The following is an 18926-nucleotide window of genomic DNA, read 5'->3' as shown; positions in this document are numbered from 1 at the left end:
ACACCTATACCAAGCACGTCGGAGATGTAGTGCCTGAACCACCACAGGAACAACATTGCTTCCTTTATTCATCAAGGGGTCAGCTATCTATGAGTAATGAGAAGTGAGATTGCTAATGACCTTGTCGAGATCTTGAATCGGCATGCCACATGCAAAATTCTCGCAAATAAAAGCCGATACGCCATTGACATCGTCTGCACTTTTGTTTGCAATATCCCGAATCACAGTATTCTTTTCCTGAAGTACTCCATCACTCTTCCCAAGCACCACGTTGACAACCAGCTTGTTAGGAATGAAGACACGATTGATAGCCCGTTGAAACGTATGCATCCTTTCCATATTCTTATCGTCACCAGCAAGGATGATCTATGTTGAGGAATAAAGAGACTCAGCAACTTTGCATGATTATCATAAGAAGTGGTGCATATATAGATACCTCCTTGATCCCAATGGTAACCAACAAGAATGATGATACGAAATACGGCATGCTGAATGCGAGTTTGGCCAATGTTGATTCAAAAGCTTGTATCGTCTTTTGTGCCATATCTGATAATGATAGATTTTGTAGCAATGTACCAAGTATACAAAGATTGGCCACAGAGACAGCATTGCTATCATGCACGTGTTAATGGCGTTATTCAAGAAGCAATTGGTATGAAACTTACGCTGATGGTTCAGCTCCATCTTGCTCTGCATGATTTTTTTCAAAATTTAGTCAGCTTGCAATAGCTAATGTGGGTGATCTACCACATACCATCTTTGAGCCGCACCAGTATCGATTGGTCATCTCGCTTTACACTGAAAAATCCACCATTGTCATTGTCGTAAAACAAGTCATTTTGTTTCAGCTGCAAGTCATATGCCCATTGGAGCCATTGTTGATCAAATGTCGCCTGATAGAGATCGATCAAGCCCATAATCATATAGCTTTTGCGTCCCACGTGAGTAGAAGCACCAAAGGATCACGCATGGATTTGTGCCTTACCTGTAGTCATCCAAGAAACCATCGATCGATGATGGACCTTCCCTGTAGCTGCGCAGCAATGTCTTTTTGCTCTCATCATACAAATTGTTGCGAATGAAGGTGGCTGCTCGAGTTGCAAGTTCCAACATGGATGAGTCGTCCAAAATGCGCGCTGCTTGTGCCAATCCCGAAATCATCAATCCTGTCGCAAGAAAGAAAAACATCAGCATGGTCCGTTACATTGGTAGCTCGATTGATATCTTGCTCACCATTCCACGATGTCAAAATCTACATGATCCATGTAAAGCTGTTACTTGAAGATCTCTTTTGTCTCTCATCAACTTACCTTATCATCCAGGTGGGGCTTTGGACGAGAAGTTTGGCGGTATTTCAGCAGCTTGGAGAGGGAATCTTGCAAGATACTCGACACTGATTCTTCAGATGCAGCGAATTTTTGGGCGGTCTCCTTGATTGAGTGTTGTTCGAACAGGACATTCTATGGACGCTTGTTAGCATGGTACTTCGCCATCCTATAATCATCATACGCACCTTTTTCTCAAGTTCATTATGAGGATCTTGTTCTGGATCAACATTGCCTTGTTCCTTTACGCCATACCGATACGAAAACAATGCAGCAGCGTCATCACCCAATATGTCCACCAACTCTCCAGCCTCCCATACACAGAACGCGCCCTCTAATTAAACCATTGTGAGCATTTACGAGGATGATTCGTTATTGTCCTTGTACCTTTTTTCTTTGTAGCTTCGGCAGTAGGCAATGAATCGGCATCTTCGGCAGCGTAAAATCCACCGTCACCATGCAAAAGATCTCGTGACACGTATCGCACAATATCCTTGACAACATCAGCGTAAAGCTCATCCTTGGTGATTTGATACGCTCGTGAATACACCATAAGTAGTTGTGCTTGATCATACAGCATCTTCTCGAAATGGGGCACATGCCAATGATCATCCGTACTGTACCTGTTGTAATGTTGTCAGCGCAACCACGCACTATACCATTACATCCAATCCTTACCGATGAAAACCACTTCCAACATGATCTATAAGGAATAATGTCAGGGATTAATCATGGATCCAGCAGAGCGCCATAATCTTACGTACCATGAATACCACCAGCAGCAATTTTCTGTAAAGCATGACATGATAAGTATGTGTATGCGGTTGACGATGCTTTCCAAATCACTTACACGAAGAGTAAATAACACCATGTCGAGTGCTTTCCTTGCATCATTGGGTTTATGCTGATAGCCATAGTAGTCAAGAAGGAATAACAATTGCACAGGGGTTGGAAACTTGGGCGCGCCACCAAATCCACCTTGTTTCTCGTCAAAGCTGGATTCGAAATGATCAAATGTATCTTCAGCCGTGCTCCAAGGTGTCAATGCACTTGCCGAGGATGATCCAGGGGGTTTCGACTATATGGCGTGTTAACCCCATATTGAATTCCAAATAAAAACATAGGCAACCATCATCATCACCAACCTCGACATAAGCTTTGAGCTGTGCAACAGTGCTCTTTCCCGCTTGTTTCAGCTTTTCAGGAGAAGCAGCCCAAATTTGAGCAATGCGTGTCAAGATAGTCTTGAAGCCAGGTCGACCAAACTTGTCCTCGGGAGGGAAATAGGTAGCACCCATGAATGGTTGAAGATCAGGCGTGAGAAAAACTGACATTGGCCAACCTCCGCCACCTGTTGTCAATTGTACAAATGTCATATAGAAACGATCCACCCCTGGATTTTCTTCGCTATTGTAGAGATGTGTTGGTAAAGACCCCAAATCCTCGGCCCATCATACAATCCACTCACCGATCCACTATAGAAACAAGGATTAATGTCATCGCTTTGATTACTTTTATATGTTTACTTACCTTTGATGTTGACAAAGTACTTGTTCATGATCTCGGCTACTCGATCGTTTTCAAAAGATTCATGCTCCATAACATGGCACCAACTAAGATGGAATAAGGATCATGATGTCTCTTTTGTAATACCTCCCAAACAACTTACTGGCATGTACTATATCCCACACTCAAAAAGATCGGCTTGTTCTCATCGCGTGCTTTTTGGAAAGCTTCTTCTCCCCATGGATACCAGTCAACCTTGGATGAAACATGGATACAATGAGCGTCCCCCCCTAAATTCATGCACCGTATCATCCTACTCTGACAGCAACCAACTTACCGGGTTATGAGCTTGATAAAACACAAGAAGCATAATAAAACAAGGCATCGAGTCAATTGACCACACATTCTTAACCATTGACAAAAGCACGTACCGTGTTGCTACAAGTAATCGTAGTGTGTGTGTGTGTAATGAGGAACCGTCAAGAGGTTAGACACTTGACATTGAGGCCATTGACGAGTGACACGTACCAGTAAATAAGGGCTCTTTTCGTGAATGAGTCTGTTGGTATGTTCTTGTGAGTTGGAAGCCATTGTCGACCAGAAAGAAAAAGAGACGTGGAGAGTGAATGAATTGAGTGTGAGAGAAACCCCTGCGGTAAATGAAATTGGTTCAAAGCATGAATTATGAAAGCTGATGCACGTCAAAATGATGATTGTATTAAACTATCTGATCTTGGGGGGGGGGTGAGGGTTCACGACTACTATTAACTATTACTATTTCTTGCTTCCAGAGAACAGCTTACTAAGCGATGCCTTTTTACTGACAATCGATCGCATTACAAAGTTACGTTCCTTAGAGGATGAGGATGTCGACGATGTGGCCTTATCCGCTGATTTACCCATAATGGTCGCTGGGACTGTAGTAGCTGAGGCGGATGACTTTGTGGTGGATGACTTGATAATGGGTACATCGGGAACCTTGTTGTTGGATGATGAAGATGCTAGTGATGCTACTTTGGATGGAAAAGATTGGCTTTTGGGAATAGCAGGTCGTCGTTGTTGTTGTGGTAGATCAGCAGCTTGCATGGATGAAGAAATTTCACGACGTCGATATCGCCAATTGTCGGTGGGAGATGATGATGATGATGATGAGGGTGGACTACAACGTGGTGCAAGATTCTTGCTGATGGGTCGAAACGCCGAAATACTGGATTCACTACGCAAGATGGTATCCGTTTGAAATCCAAAACTTGATGTGGTGGGTGTTTCAAAGACATCTTCTTCTTCCATAGAAGACGATTCATCATTGCTGCATCCATACTTGTCATCCAAGAGTGCCTTGTCAGGTGAACATGCACTATGATAACTTTCAGGTGACCATACTTGTTGTGCTTGACCAGAAGCACCAACACCCATTGTTGTACTTTCAAGACTACTGCTATGGCTAGATGACAAGAGCCGTGCAGCCACTGCATCGTCAGCATCTCCTGTAGAGAGACTCTTCTTCGCTATTGGATTCCAGCAAAACGTGCATATGTGTTGTTTATGTTGGTTGTCGGCTTGATGATGGGTGTGATTAAACCAACTTTTCCATGTATACCCCTCATGGTCTTGGTCGCTGCTACTAGTACTACTCGAACTAGTACTGCTGCTGCTAATGCTAATATGACGATTATTATCTTCAGGATCATCATTAACATCACCATCCCCATGTTCTGGTAAAGGTCGCCAACTCATAGGATAATAGCGATAATAGTTGCTGGCAGGTGCAAACTTGTTGGCACAATTCTCACGTTCCATCAACAATGCTGATTCCGAAAAATCGGGTGCTGAAGGTGATTGCATAAGACGAAAAGGTCGACGAGCCGGCGTCGACAAGGTGGAGGTTGTTGTTGAGCATGGGTTGGCAGCTTGTACATTATTGTTGTTGGATGTAATAGGATGATGATGATTGCTGGTGCTATCGCTACTGCTATCGTCGCTCGATTGTTGATATCTACGAAGCAATGGTGCATGCATTTCATGTTCGTCATCTTCATCCAGTGAAAGTGCAAGTGAAAAACGAGGAATGGTGATAGCTTCATCAAGCAATGTCTTGCTTTGCAAATCAAATGATGGCATATCCAAGTTCGGCTCATCCGTTTTTGCAGGACATGGCTGCTGATGTTGAGCATTTAATTCGTGTCTCGTGGTTAACGATCTTTGCATCATCCGCAAGCCAAGGATGTTCATCGTACGCACTGCTTCTTCAATGCTCAAAGAGTCACGTGTATTCCACGCTTGAGCACAGCTTAGCACACGTTGAGCATCAATCCATTGCTCTTCAAGGAGACGATCAATGATTTTGTTGTTTTTAGTCAAATGGTGCGGCGATGGTGGTGTTGTCGTTGAGGTTGTTGTACTGCTAATGGCGCTGTCGATGGGTGAATGACGTGACTTTGATAAAAGATGATCTGTCCATTTGCGGACAAGTGCTTCATATTCATCATTGATGCGTGGATCGTATGGATCATGCATAAGCATAATATGGGGCGAAAGTGTGGAGTCGGTTGCTGTACTTGAAGGAGAGGATGGGTGGGAATGGTGTGATGATGCGTCCTGCGCATTAACTTGATTAGTGGCACAGAGCATGCTGTGCTATATTGTATTGTGTAAAAAGAGAGGAATGGGGAGAAAAGAAAGAGATAGGTTATCCATCAACATTGGGAAGCTGCACCAAAATAAAAAGGTCGTTCACTTTTGTCCTTATTAAAACGTACGACGCTCGTCTGTCAAAAAATGTTTAATATCCAGGGGTAGGATTTCCAGGGGATATGGGAATCATCAGATGACCACCATCATCCTAAATCACTATTTTCTTTATTCGTCGTATTGAGCCATCTAGTGCATCCTTGATTGTTTGTAAATGTCATTCGATTTTATGCATTCTTTTTTTCTTCTAACAAAGTACATTTGAATGGGTGTTGATTATGCATGTGGGGTTCACGGGGTATTATGGTGGCTAGCATTTCTAAAGCTCGCGCATGTCAATCACCATTTTTAGTAAATGACCGAAAAGATCGACATGATATCACACATCCTTATAACTAACACCAGGTCCAGTAAAGATCTAACGTGGTGACTGATAATAGTGCGAATTCATCACTATCAAAATAATAAGATGGTTTAGGGCAAAGTCAACAATGACCACAATGAAACGAGCCGATTCATTGTGATTGATTATCCATGGACCCCATCACGGGTACAGGTGTCATTATGATTTCGACCACGAGTGTTCTCAGCATCTTTTCACCCCTCTCAAATGTCACTAGTTGCAGGTTTTTGGAGCGTCTGAAATAGTTAATCCTTGTGTGTGGCTCGTCAAGAAATCGTTGGTCAATGGCAGGAAGGCTTGTTATTGCCTCCAACGTGCTATCAACACCCACAGCGACCAATTGATGATTCCTTGGAACAAGAGCTGATGAATGAACCCAACACATGCTTTTGTAATCAACAGCGCTAGCATGTGTTTACATTTACTTCGCTGTAATGATAAACTCTGACAACTAATATGTTGCTAAAGGGATGTTCTTTTATGTGATCTTGACAAAGCTTCTATTTATTTTGAATAATACATATAGAATAGATAGCTATCTTTGTGATGGTGTGGGTCGATGAGAATGGTCTTCAGCAGCGGCTGGCTGGGATGTGTGCGTTGCGTGTGTCACCTGTCAGCACCAACAAAACGCGGCGCATCTTGATTTCAAAACGTCGCGTCCGCAGCGCGCCTAACGCGCCTTTTGCATTTCCCCCTTTCTCTCATTTGAGACACATACAACACATACTCACCGACAATGACTCGGCCAAAAGCATCAACCTCATCCAAAGGAAAGGTAAATTGAACAATGGTGTTGCTTACGATAGAGATCTCACTCCGTTGCTTCTTTTCACTCCATAGTCGGCGGCCAAGTCCAAGGCTGGTTCCAACAGAACAGTAACTGAAATGTTCCAACAACAACGAGGTATGCAACAAGCTCCATGACGAGAAATCAACCGCTCAATGTGTGGTTCTAGTGCTACGCAAACGACCCATCGTCACATCCGACAATGAAAACTCGAGCAGTGACGAACAAGAAGACGACCAACTTGCTTCAAGCGATGATAGTGAAGGCAGCGATAGCGAATTCGAGACCAACTCCAGCAAGCGTCAAAGAACTTCAAAGACATCCGAGAAGCGCAGCAGCAAAGCCAGTGGCAGCAGTCAGCGTAGGAGGAAATCGGTGACAGAGGTCTCATTGACACACTCAAGCCAGTTATTGGAGCCTCTTACTGCGGATGGTCGTGAAGGACTTTATGGTAGGTTGGATCCTGTTTATTGGCCATCTTCCATAAGCTAACAATGATTTTAGATCAATTGTCAAAGGAGGATGTGGATATTGACGAGATCACCACCGAATGGATCGATAGCTATCGTGCTGATAAGGAGGATGCATTGCGAAACTTGATCAATTTCTTCATCAGAGTAAGTTGGATGGGATAGTTGATGACAATGCATTGGATATTGATAAATGAATATTTTAGAGCTGTGGATGCATGACAGCTGTGACAGAAGATGCATTTGGCAAAGAAGATATCGCAACAGAAGTATTACAAGAACTTCAATCCGAGCTTGCAAAGGTATGTTTTTATTGGATCAAGGTATAAAGGAATTGTAAAGTAACGACATGGATTATAGCTCCCGCAACCTGAATACCCGATCATTTCCAAATCCAAGAGTGGCAAAACCTTCAAACGCAACATTCTCCTATTCTTCAAGACGTTCATGGAACAATGCCAGCATGATATTGTCTATGATGGCACATTTACTGAAACACTACATAATTGGCTGGCAACAATGGCAAGGTAAGCATGGTTCATAAGAGAGAGAGGGAGAGAAAAGACTTGAATACTCACATGTTTACTCTATAGTTCGACCTATCGCCCATTCCGTCATACAGCTACCATCTTGACATTCCGAGTATTGGATTGCCTTGCCATCTTTGCGGATAAGGTCACCAACGAGCTTGAAGTTGTTCAGCGTCAGCTTCGCAATGAGAGTACAAGAAGTGGTCGTGGCAGGAATGCTGAGAAGAAACGATTGATGACACAACGTGCTGCCACCTTGGAACGCAAGCAAGAGGAATTGAATGAATTCATCGATGATTTCTTTGAAAGGTAAATAGCCAAGGAGGGGTCCAATGGATGTAGATGTAGGGTGTTGACATGTACCTCTGGTATAGCGTTTTCGTTCACCGAGCACGTGATGTTGAACATGTCATCCGCAGCGAGTGTATCAAGGAACTTTGTACTTGGAGCTTGCATTACTCTTCACACTTTGTCGACAACTCCTATTTGCGATACATTGGTTGGGCATTGAATGATCAGGTAAAATACAAAGCGAGATGTTAAATACGGCATCATACTCACAGTGATATGTATAGCATGCACGAGTGCGCACCGAAGCCCTGAAATCCATTATTCGCATGTACCACGTAGAATCCATTGTGGAGAAGCTCAAAGCATTCATCTTGCGATTCAAGGCACGCATTCAAGAAATCGCTCTTTATGATATCGATGTGTCGGTGCGACTTCAAGCCATCGAGCTTAGCCATCTTCTTTTCAAGCATCAACCCGACCTCTTTGATAATGACAGCCGTGATTTGCTCATGGGCATCCTCTTTGTGGACAATGATAGACTCCAAAAAGCCGTTGCACCCTTCGTTAAGACTGTGATCGAGGTTCAACTTTACGCACCCGACCTTGAAAAGATGCAAGAGGATATGCAATCTATGTCTGTCAACGATTCATCGAATGGTGGTGGTCAAAACTCTGCCGCACACAAAGCCTGGAGCTCCTTCAAGTGGCTTGCTGCATTGTTGGTTTCCCATATCAAAGCTATCCGTGCCAATGACAACAACATGGATACCGAGTCTTCTGAAGCTATCGCTATCGACATTCATCATATTGTGACCACCGTTGTTGATGCATTATGGGTGCACTTGCCTGTTTTGAATGTAAGTAGGGAGGATAATGAATGAAGTGTGCGGGAACTGGTTGTCTCATTGTAAGCTATAAATAGGATTACAAAGCAATGGCCGATTATCTAAGCCGGGATCATTCAAGCAATCAGCAGGGTGATAGCTCAATGGACGCTGAAGAAGTGGACGAGGAATACCGGCTGACCGATCGTGAAGAAGATGTGTTTATCAGTGTCTTTGTGGCCTCCCTTCATTTAATCACTGGTCGTGGCGTTCACATTCGTGGCAAGGATAAGAAGAAACAACTGGTATGTGTGCTTGGATCATCATTTGGTTTATTCATCCTAATGTACCTTTGTCTAGGATGAGGCCGAAATGAATGAAAATCGTGCTGCAGTATCTCGCTATCTTGTGCCATTGCTTTCCAAGTTGTTGACCAAGCACAATGACAATGCCAACAAGCTCGAGAAGCTGGTGACTATTCCACAGCTGATGAACTTGGATGCTTATTCTGATCTGCGTATGCATCCCGTAAGTGATCTTTTTCTTGTAAATGTCGTCGCTTTTATTCACTTCAAGATATTCTAGACCTACGAGGAGCTTCTCCAAACTCTCATCAAAGTATATACCGGTGCCACCTTGCCAACACTGCTTGAGAATTGTGCCAAGACCCTCCATCACATGAAAGCTGCCACATTCCTCTCTGATGTCAATGACAAGTTGATGCCCGAACTTGTTGATAGCGTGGGTGCACAAGTTCGTGATGCTTGCCGTGGCAAGGTAATATTCATGGATTGAGAAGAGGTCTATACATTCGATGCTAACATGGTTCATTGAAGGATATCTCGATTTGTGGTCTCACCAAGGACGACGTCCATGCTATCACCATGAGCTTGCTTCGCTTGGATCATCTTATCAGCTTTATTGATGTCACAGACGTCATGGATGAGAGTGAAGATATGAACGACGACATTGTAGACCTCATGACCCACTTTATTGTTCGCGCTGGTGGTGGTTTCGAAAAGGAAAAACAGGTATTGTATATGATGTTTGGTATGTATCAAGAGACTTATGAATATCTTGATTAGATTTCAATTTCTGCAATGGGTGTTCTCTTCCGTTACTTTTCGTGGAAATGTGAAAGGATATCAAATGATCGTGATCTCACGGGTGCCGGCCGTGCTGCAGCAAACAAGGTGGAAAGAAAACGTGATTCAGTCATGGACAAGATGACCGATTTGGCGACTGCACCTGATCTCAAGCCGTTACCTGTGGTCCGATCTACTGTAAGTTATGATAACTTTGGGAGGCTCAAATGATTTTCTCTCTTAACATGCAATGGTTCAATTAGGCATTTGGCATTGTGATGGATCTTTATTGGATCTTTTCAAGTGATCTTTTTACTGGCAGCACCGAATTGAATCTCTTACGTGCGGATTGTCCAGACCACACCCAAGAGCGTTGCAGGAAATACATTGCATCTGAACTTGAAAATTGGCAAAACGCAATGAATGAAGGTGAAGGCGAGAATGAAACCCAAGATGATGACGATGACAACGAGGATAGCACCAAAGAAAATCACAGCGAGCAAGGGTTGCGATTGGTGGCCAATGTCGCACGCGCAGTCTCAGCACGAGTATTAGGCTATGATCAAATGACGGACATCTTGGCACAGTATGGCTATCTCGGGGATGAGGCTGACGCTATCATGAAGGCGTTTATTGAGGAATTGAGAGTGGATCTTATTCACAATGAAGAGTGTGCATCCAGCATTTGCCGTTCATTCCTTGATTCTCTCAAAAAGGTAACACACACTACTCATTGCAAGGAGAATGAATGAATGATTGATTGTGTTGTATATATGATGTAGTCTTTCGAAGCGCATGTTAATGACTCCTACCGATCCATCGACAAGACACTTTCACTTGCACGTTCACAAGCTCGTACGTTAAGCCTTGCTGATCAAGAAGACCCTTCACGCCACGTGGCAGAGCATGTGATTTGTGATCGACTGCACATTGATGGTGTGACATATGTATTATCCAAAGCAGCGGAGAATCACAAGAGCAAGACCGTGTCTCTCAAGTTCTTCCGAGTGCTTGGCGTGTTGGTTAAGCCATTGAGTCGGGCTCGTGATGTTGCAAAAATGTAAGTTGTTGTAAAATGTGTGGGTTATGTGCGGGGAAGAGAGAGAACAATGCAGCTTATTTTGCATGAATTTTAGCCACAAACACATTGAAACGTTATTGGCTGAACACAAGCTTGAACCGAAAAGGGGTGACAAGGAATGGGAAGCTTACTTTGGATATGTCAAGGAGATTGATCAGATTCTGAAACGTAAAGGACTACGCTATGCAAATTGACGTTAGATTGATCAGTGGACCCTTGAATTCATTCCCCCCATTAAAAATGTGACATCCCATGGATTTTTTCCATTTTTCGTTCATTGTTGCTAGGCGTCCCATTGTATGGGTTTTCGCGCTCTCTCTCTCTCTTTTTCTTTCTTGCATTGTCCTCTCCCCTTTCCTACCATACTGTTTTAGAGCAGCAGTTGGTTCATCATGCTCATACTACAGCATAATAAAATACCGGTGCAAGACCTCTTCCTGGTAGAACAAGTGAGCACTTTTCCTAATCGTGACATCACATGGCCAATGAACCTCCATTGACAACTGGAATAGACAATGCTCAAAGTGGCGGATCGACGAGTGGACTACGAGTATGGGCTCGACTCAACGCTATTGGATAAAGAGCGGCATACAATCTATGGGACACTTCTTGGTTGTGCAGATCGACTTGGCGTCTTTTCAACAATGCTCATCACACCTTCAGAGTTCTTGGACTTTATCATTGAAGTTGATCATGGTTACTTGGCGAATCCATACCATTCGTTTTATCACGGGGCCGATGTTGCGTTCATGATCTATTACATCATCAGCTCTTTGGAGGCTGAACGCTATTTGTCACGAATCGATATCGTAGCACTGTTTATTGCAGCACTATGCCATGACATTGGTCATGTAAGTATTTAAATCACCTGATTTATTTATAACGTCGACATGACAACTGACACATTTCCATAATAATCTTAGCCCGGTTTCAACAACAACTTTCAGGTCAAGCAGCAAACGGAGGTTGCAAAGAGATACGACAACAAATCGGTGTTGGAGAGCTATTCAAGTAGTCTTACATTGAGGATCTTGGATAAGCATCGAATTCTTCGTAACGTTGCAAGAGCCACTGCCGGCAAAACGACTGAAGACAATATGCGTGCATCCATTATCAAGATGATTCTATCAACAGACATGGTGTTTCATTACGAATTGCAAGCAAATCTCGCTAGCCTTGTTGAAATTACAGCCTATCGACTCCATCAACGTGATATGGAAGCAACGGCAGACATGCCAGCAGCCACCACCACCACCACCAATGATAATCATCATCGATCATCAGCAAGCACTGATAACAGCATATCCAGTATTGGCACAGCCGACTTATCCCTTCCCTCGCCGAGTGCCGCCCCTTCACCTTCATCAAGTATAAAGAGCAATGGTTGTACGGACTCTTCAAGTGAACATTTTGTCACTGATATCTTTCGTGGAGACAAGAGCCCCCTTCCACACTTTGAGAAGAGGTATTCTTATTTCAGCGATACAGATTGCGGTGATGTATATCCATTGATGTTGGATGATCCCTTACTGGACCAACAAGAACGGCAAATGATGTGCCAAATCGTATTGCATGCAGCGGATATTAGTAATCCATTACGGCCATGGCCAGTGTGTCGTAATTGGTCAACGTTGGTATGTCAAGAATTCTTTCGACAAGGTGACGAAGAAAAGAAGCATGGATTACCTGTATCACCCAACATGGATCGTGATTGTGTCACTCAAATGATGGTCGGCATGCAATTTGGAGATTACATTGTGGGCCCATTTTTCGAATTATTCGCTACCTTGTTCCCTCGCGCCGATACCCTTGTTCAACAACTCAAACAAAACCGCATCGAATGGCAAAATATGGAGGAAGAGAATGCTGAAAAGACTACATCAACTACAGCTACAACAACAAAGAATGCCGATCATCGAATCACCAAAGTGAGCAGCGCAGCAAGTAGTGCCACTAGTATAAGTCAACAATCAGCTGCAACAGCACCTGCTGTACCTGGAGAACATGGTCGTCAGCCATCGGATATGCTACCGGATCGTAACATTCTCAATCCAGCAGGAAGACGTGTTAGTGTTGCTGCAGGCATGGTTGTAATCCCTGATAATATCGAAGAAAGCGTGGTCAAAGCACCAGCCAAAGTCAGGCGCAGATTACTTGGTCCTCGAAGCGTGAGCGATACAGGCAAAACCTTGAGCAAAATGAAGGAGTTTATCAAGCAACATCATCATCTCTCCAAAGACCACCCTCCTTCTTTGAGTCAACATCATCATCGTCATAGTCATCAAGAGGATTGTCATTCATTATCCACTAAGGAAAAGAAGGATAAACATCACTCAGTACCATCGCCATCCTATCTCCATCGACGTTTATATAAACCATCTCAATCAAGAAGATCCAGTAGCAGCGACGCCGATAATGCATGCTTCGATTGTCCTCAGCAGCTGAGAGCAGCAACTTCACCCGATCCACCTCCACCCTAGACCTCCCCGTATTCGTAGTAGTAGAATTATGTATATACATCTTTATGCCCCATACAAATATTCATGCGCATTGTAAAATAGTATTACCATCATCATCACATGTTCTTTATTATCAAGAAGTCTAGTCGACCATTGTACTTGTTCATCATGTATCGTGTAAATATATCAGGAAATGCTACCTTACTATTGCCTATTACATGAAGTTTCCTCAATCGTTGTGGGGCAAGCGTATCCAGGATTGCTCTTAGTAATTCATCTGTGACGTTGCGGCAATGGGTGAGATTGATGGATTCAATACCAATACAAGTATTACAAAGTGGAGCAAATGCTAGATCATTGGGGAATGGTAGATAGGCGAGGTCCAAATGCTTGAGGTGCGGCATGTGACTTAGATAGGTAAAGAATTGATCCACATCCATGGGCTCTACAAGCGTCTCGCAATTCACTTCAAGTTCTTCAAGATCTCTTTGGTGACGAACAGCTTCCAAGAGCACTGAAGGCTTGAGCATGTTGTAAAAGATACTATCATTCCTCAAGGCCAAATACTTCAATGATAATTTGCTGAACATTTGCTGTAATTCGGCGATAGCTTGTTGCTCGTCGTCGCCAGGTTGTGTACGATCGCTACAAAGTCCAAGTTCCAAAAGCTCAAGTTTGGGCAAAGAAGCTAATGCATCCCATATAGCTGCACGGGGTCGTACTCCACTCAATTGCACACGTTCCAAATTGGGGCATGAAGGGATCAATGTGCTGAGAAACTCGCCGTCTCCAAGCATCCGACATGATAACATGCGTAACGTAGCTGATTGGAACTGCGTAGCAAAAGGTTGCCATTTGGGTCGATAAGCGGTATGTTTGCAATCAAGATGGAGTAGTTCAAGTGTGGATTGGTACTTCAATACAAAGTCTAGCGTCTGAGCATCCACTTTGCGATAGCGTAGATAGCGTAATAATAAGCCTTGTTGTTCATCATGAGGTGGTGGTGGTGGTGGTGGTGGTGTCTCTACCCATTCCAACTCCTTGCGAGCATCAAAAATACTGTTACAATCCAAATATTGAAGACGTGGACATGAAGCCATAATGTCGTCGCTGCTGGCTTGTGTATCAAAGCCCGTTTGCAGTCTTTTCAAGTTGGGACAATGCTGAAGAAGAGTCATTAAATCAAATTGGAAGCCGTAAATCTTCAATGTCAATGATACAAGTCGTTCACAAAGGGGTGAATTGACATCCTTAAGATGAAATGTGAACCATGGATATATATCGGGGATGATGTTGGGCGTATCCGAATAATAAAAGCTGCGAGGTTGTGCTGTTGCCATCAAGTCCAAAAAGTCCATCCTTTCCGAAACGTCTCGTGTGGTGTCTTCAACCTCCAAGTCATCGACATGCATTGGTCGGAATAACTCGATGAAATCAGGATTGGGTCGCATCCGTGTGCCCTGGAGTTCTAATAATATCGACATGTCAGACAACTCGGCTGAGGGGTTAATAGCATGGTGTCATACATACTTAGCTTTTGTAAGGCAAGATGGTTGGATGCACTACTAAGCATTTTAAGAGCCTTCTCCAAATGTGCGTCATAGTTGACGAGGGTAATGGTATGAATGAAAGGTGAAAAGATAGGAACACCATCCAAAATGTGATAGGCGTCTTGGCTCAAGTGAACATGCGACCAGAGAGGAGCAGCATAAGGAGGAATAAGTTTACACCATGATCGACATACACGAACGCACTCAATGGTGTCATTGCGATCAAGATGGGAGAGAATCTGGGAGAGGATCTCGGGAGGTAGTGATTCCATAGCAAGCAAGTGTGATAAAAAGGGTAAAGGAAGAAGGTCTTGAAAAATGCACAATCAAATGGTGGTGGTGGTGGGACAAAAGACACAGCCAGGTGCTCTTGTCAATGAAATGCAACACGTACTAGGTTTCTCATTCTTTGTACAGTAAAAGAGTGTCAAGTATCATGGAGGAGGGCCACATGGCATATCGTGTCTATAGAAATCATAAGCTTTCATTACTATGCAAGCTGGAGGTATTGATTACATAGCATAAACGATCCTCATTTTCAACTCTTTGAATCATTCTAGAAGAGTCAAACAATGAAAAGTGGTATAACTATTGATGATGATGGGGTGCCAAGAGGCCTCTCGTCATGCCGAATTAAATACAACCCCAAAAAGGGAACATCAAACAACGCGGCCGTCCTTTCACCCACTTCTTTTGGCAAACATGGCAACCCGCAGCCGCACCCTCTTATTCTTACAGTTTCGTAACTCTTATGCACGTTCTACACAACCACATACGGCAGCGTCCGAGACTGAAGGTCTTATTGAGAGCTCGGACAGTGTCATTGAAATGTCGGTCTTGCCGCCTCAATGGTAATGTAGCAGCAGCAACAACAACAACAACCGATTGTACCAGCCCATGCTCATATTCTATCATACTCTACTCTAGGGTCGACATTGTAGAAGAAGTAGACGAGACACTCGACCAAATCAAAGACAAGAGTAGGTTTATTCGCATTGTCATACAACCCATCATCTCATTGTGTGCCCAACGTTTATGCTTGCTAGTAACTCGGTTGGAGGGAATGCATCGAAAACACCTTTTGCCAGGCTTTGACGACCGGTCATCCGATGAAGCAGCGATCGAGAAACTCACGTCTGATATTACCAACGTATGTGGTTGAGTGGGTTGCTTGGGACTACTTGGAAAAGTTGACAACTGGAGAATAGGAATTCTACCGTATCAAACGCGACATTCAACGTATCGGCAGCAGCAGCACCCCATCAAGTCAAGAGGATAAACTTGCACGCAACATACAAACCAGCTTAGCCACCAAGGTTCAAGAAGTATCAACGTCCTTCCGAAAAATGCAATCATCTTATCTACAAAGTAAGTATATGAAGGAAAGCATGGCATGGATGATGCTAACGGTGTTGGTGGTATGTATTACAGAGATGCAAGGTCAAGAGAGTCGCAAAGCCAACATGCTTGGATTTGAGAATGATCTTAGTAATGAAGCGGCTGAATTATTGTTGGATGAGGATGCACAATTGGTAAGCGAGAGAATAGAGAGAGTAAGGAAGGATGTAATGCTGACACGGAATTGCATGATAGGGTTTCACAGAGTCTCAGCTTGCAGTGATCGAGAACAATGAAGCCATCATTGACCAACGAGAACGGGAGATCAACCAGATTGCAAGGTCAATACACCAACTGGCCGAAATCTTTAGGGATTTGCAAACACTTGTCATTGATCAGGGAACCATGCTGGATCGGATCGATTATAATATTGAACAAACAGCAGTGCAAGTAAAGCATGCAACGGTGGAATTGGATAAGGTGGGTAATGAAATGGGCCATGCATTTGGAGAGTGTGTATGTGTGGTTCTGATCATGGATTTTGATAGGGTGCACGATACCAAAGCAAGACACGACGACGTAAACTTATCCTATTGTTGATCCTTTTCATTTGCTTGCTTATCATGATATTAATTGCAAAGGCCCACAAGTCATAATACCATATAGTACCCTTTAAAATATAATTTTTATATATACACGATCAAAACAAAGATCATTTGTTCTATACATCTAATCATGGAGTTGTCAAGATCAAGATTTGGCATTGACCTGGACGTAGTGTCTTGCTATACGAGCCCATAAATGTGCCTAGATGATCACCTGTCCAAGCATCTTTGATATCCGCTTCCGTGATATTCAAATCATCAAAGTTGACCTTGACCTCGTGACTCATTCCCAGCATAAACGGGTACACATGGGCATTAAAGAGACCTACGCATAACCGATGCTCCGAGAGCCGCTTCCACCAAACTTGTTTTCGGTTGTACCATGCGTTTCCTGAACCAATGGGTTTTGCCATGATGCCGCTTTGCTGTATTTCAAGCATGGTAGGATGATTCAAGAGTGACATGTACTTTTCTGGAATACGACGAGGATCGGATCCAATGCAAAACACCGAGCTAACCAGCGCCCAGAAACTGATATAGGATATCCGTACATCATCATTGTCAAGCCCATCGATACATCCACGTCCATCAATGGTCATGCCCACTAGGACCACATCCAAATCCACATAAAACGCGTTCTTGTTGTTTCCTCCTATGGCATCCATGCTGCTGCACCATTTGGATGTAGGTCCCATTCGTTGAAATACACGATGTGAGGATGTCATGGTCTTTGTGGAGTAGCTTTCAATGTCGGAATAAACACGTGCACCATTCGCAACGGCTGCCCAATCACTCGCATACTTCGGATCCAGGTACCATGACAATTCCATAATAATCCCATGGCGCGAAAATGCCTTGTGCATCATGGCAAGATCAGCTCGTGTATCAGGTGCCGGGTGTTGGATATCGCTATTGGGTCCACATCCATCCACTTTGACATAACCAACGCCCCATTCTGCAAATAAATCCGCCATCGAGTCATAATACGCTTGCACCAGGTCATTGTATTGATCAGGCTTGTAAGTAGCTCCCTTGAAACCATTGCCTTCCTTTTTCTGTTTGACGAGTTCGCCTAACCGGTGACAGGGACATCCTTTGATGGGTAAATTGGCTTCGGCTGCGTCTTGCCGGATACCCGGAAGAATATAAACTCCCAACTTTTGATGATTCTTGGCAAGATGCGCGGATAGAGCACTGAGTCCATTAGGAAATAAATCGGTTCGATACATCCATCGTCCATATCGATCACAGGTGTCGCTCCTACAACATGAGACACATGAAAGAATGAGTCAACAACACCCTATACAACGCGTAATTATAGCCTCTCTTACCATCCAGAATCAAGATTGATGAATTCGTATTGTGGCATTTTAGCTTTCATCACGTCGGATATCTCACGTAATGATTCTTCATTGAACCTATTATAGGATCAGGCACGTTTAGTACTACAATGAAACAAGCATCCACTACAATACATGCCATGGTTGAATATGTCGTCCACCGTATCCAGGTACGTCGTCAAGGATTTGTGTAGACCACGTGGAAAAGCCAAGCAACGGTTTCCTTGACAACCACCAATGACGCATTTAGATGAGCTTGAAGAGTATGTGGGCGATTGGACAAGACTCACCTGATTGGCGCATGTTGCGGAATGGTCATTGTTAGGAGAAAAAGAAGAAAGGTACCAACAGCGACAAATGTAATACGCCTGTGCGGTGATGTGGTTTATGCTGAGCTCGGCGTTCGACCCGGGTACACGGCTCTCCTTGCCAACGAATACATTGCATATGCAAGCAATGGGGCTTTAGTTGCATACATATGCTTGCATGGATATAGCCCATTGTCACCTTTTCTTTGATCTTTATGTATGCTTTTACTTTATTCTTACTGCCATACTATATTGTATTCAGCTTGTTTGTGGTCGAAAATGATCCGGATCATCAATACATCAAACATTTGTACTACCAACAATGTGTGT

At 43.6% G+C, this 18926-nt stretch overlaps 7 protein-coding genes across 7 annotated transcripts; 3 read left to right on the top strand and 4 right to left on the bottom strand.

The window, feature by feature from the left end:
• Nucleotides 1-87: 87 nt before the first annotated feature.
• O0I10_008854 (uncharacterized protein) lies at nucleotides 88-3422 on the bottom strand (the record flags this gene model as incomplete). The annotated part of the gene is made up of 18 exons (XM_058488855.1): nucleotides 88-366; nucleotides 437-611; nucleotides 666-690; nucleotides 755-927; nucleotides 986-1166; nucleotides 1234-1252; nucleotides 1311-1460; nucleotides 1514-1659; nucleotides 1713-1948; nucleotides 2004-2028; nucleotides 2090-2114; nucleotides 2176-2403; nucleotides 2471-2732; nucleotides 2794-2800; nucleotides 2856-2938; nucleotides 2995-3086; nucleotides 3169-3269; nucleotides 3332-3422. 18 exons carry the CDS (start codon nucleotides 3420-3422, stop codon nucleotides 88-90), a joined length of 2298 nt encoding a protein of 765 aa, XP_058340481.1.
• A 183-nt stretch (nucleotides 3423-3605) lies between these two features.
• On the bottom strand, nucleotides 3606-5462 carry O0I10_008853 (uncharacterized protein; the record flags this gene model as incomplete). The annotated part of the gene is made up of 1 exon (XM_058488854.1): nucleotides 3606-5462. One exon carries the CDS (start codon nucleotides 5460-5462, stop codon nucleotides 3606-3608), a length of 1857 nt encoding a protein of 618 aa, XP_058340480.1.
• A 1202-nt stretch (nucleotides 5463-6664) lies between these two features.
• On the top strand, nucleotides 6665-11190 carry O0I10_008852 (uncharacterized protein; the record flags this gene model as incomplete). The annotated part of the gene is made up of 17 exons (XM_058488853.1): nucleotides 6665-6703; nucleotides 6769-6832; nucleotides 6885-7166; nucleotides 7220-7332; nucleotides 7392-7487; nucleotides 7546-7712; nucleotides 7779-8024; nucleotides 8090-8234; nucleotides 8291-8863; nucleotides 8929-9135; nucleotides 9191-9358; nucleotides 9416-9607; nucleotides 9667-9861; nucleotides 9916-10113; nucleotides 10179-10631; nucleotides 10698-10975; nucleotides 11052-11190. 17 exons carry the CDS (start codon nucleotides 6665-6667, stop codon nucleotides 11188-11190), a joined length of 3555 nt encoding a protein of 1184 aa, XP_058340479.1.
• Nucleotides 11191-11388: 198 nt separating this feature from the next.
• Nucleotides 11389-13476, top strand: O0I10_008851 (uncharacterized protein; the record flags this gene model as incomplete). The annotated part of the gene is made up of 3 exons (XM_058488852.1): nucleotides 11389-11445; nucleotides 11509-11847; nucleotides 11920-13476. The coding sequence occupies 3 exons, from the start codon at nucleotides 11389-11391 to the stop codon at nucleotides 13474-13476; spliced, it is 1953 nt and encodes a 650-aa protein (XP_058340478.1).
• Nucleotides 13477-13571: 95 nt separating this feature from the next.
• On the bottom strand, nucleotides 13572-15277 carry O0I10_008850 (uncharacterized protein; the record flags this gene model as incomplete). The annotated part of the gene is made up of 2 exons (XM_058488851.1): nucleotides 13572-14923; nucleotides 14986-15277. The coding sequence occupies 2 exons, from the start codon at nucleotides 15275-15277 to the stop codon at nucleotides 13572-13574; spliced, it is 1644 nt and encodes a 547-aa protein (XP_058340477.1).
• A 430-nt stretch (nucleotides 15278-15707) lies between these two features.
• O0I10_008849 (uncharacterized protein) lies at nucleotides 15708-16999 on the top strand (the record flags this gene model as incomplete). Its single annotated transcript, XM_058488850.1, has 7 exons — nucleotides 15708-15856; nucleotides 15933-15985; nucleotides 16052-16155; nucleotides 16214-16373; nucleotides 16437-16537; nucleotides 16599-16823; nucleotides 16892-16999. The coding sequence occupies 7 exons, from the start codon at nucleotides 15708-15710 to the stop codon at nucleotides 16997-16999; spliced, it is 900 nt and encodes a 299-aa protein (XP_058340476.1).
• Nucleotides 17000-17076: 77 nt separating this feature from the next.
• Nucleotides 17077-18607, bottom strand: O0I10_008848 (uncharacterized protein; the record flags this gene model as incomplete). Its single annotated transcript, XM_058488849.1, has 4 exons — nucleotides 17077-18208; nucleotides 18280-18366; nucleotides 18428-18511; nucleotides 18579-18607. The coding sequence occupies 4 exons, from the start codon at nucleotides 18605-18607 to the stop codon at nucleotides 17077-17079; spliced, it is 1332 nt and encodes a 443-aa protein (XP_058340475.1).
• Nucleotides 18608-18926: the final 319 nt, after the last annotated feature.

This window comes from Lichtheimia ornata (assembly GCF_029851405.1).
Source record: "Lichtheimia ornata isolate CBS 291.66 chromosome Unknown scaffold00048, whole genome shotgun sequence".
Lineage (NCBI taxonomy): Eukaryota > Fungi > Mucoromycota > Mucoromycetes > Mucorales > Lichtheimiaceae > Lichtheimia > Lichtheimia ornata.
This window is presented reverse-complemented; position numbering and strand designations above follow the sequence as displayed.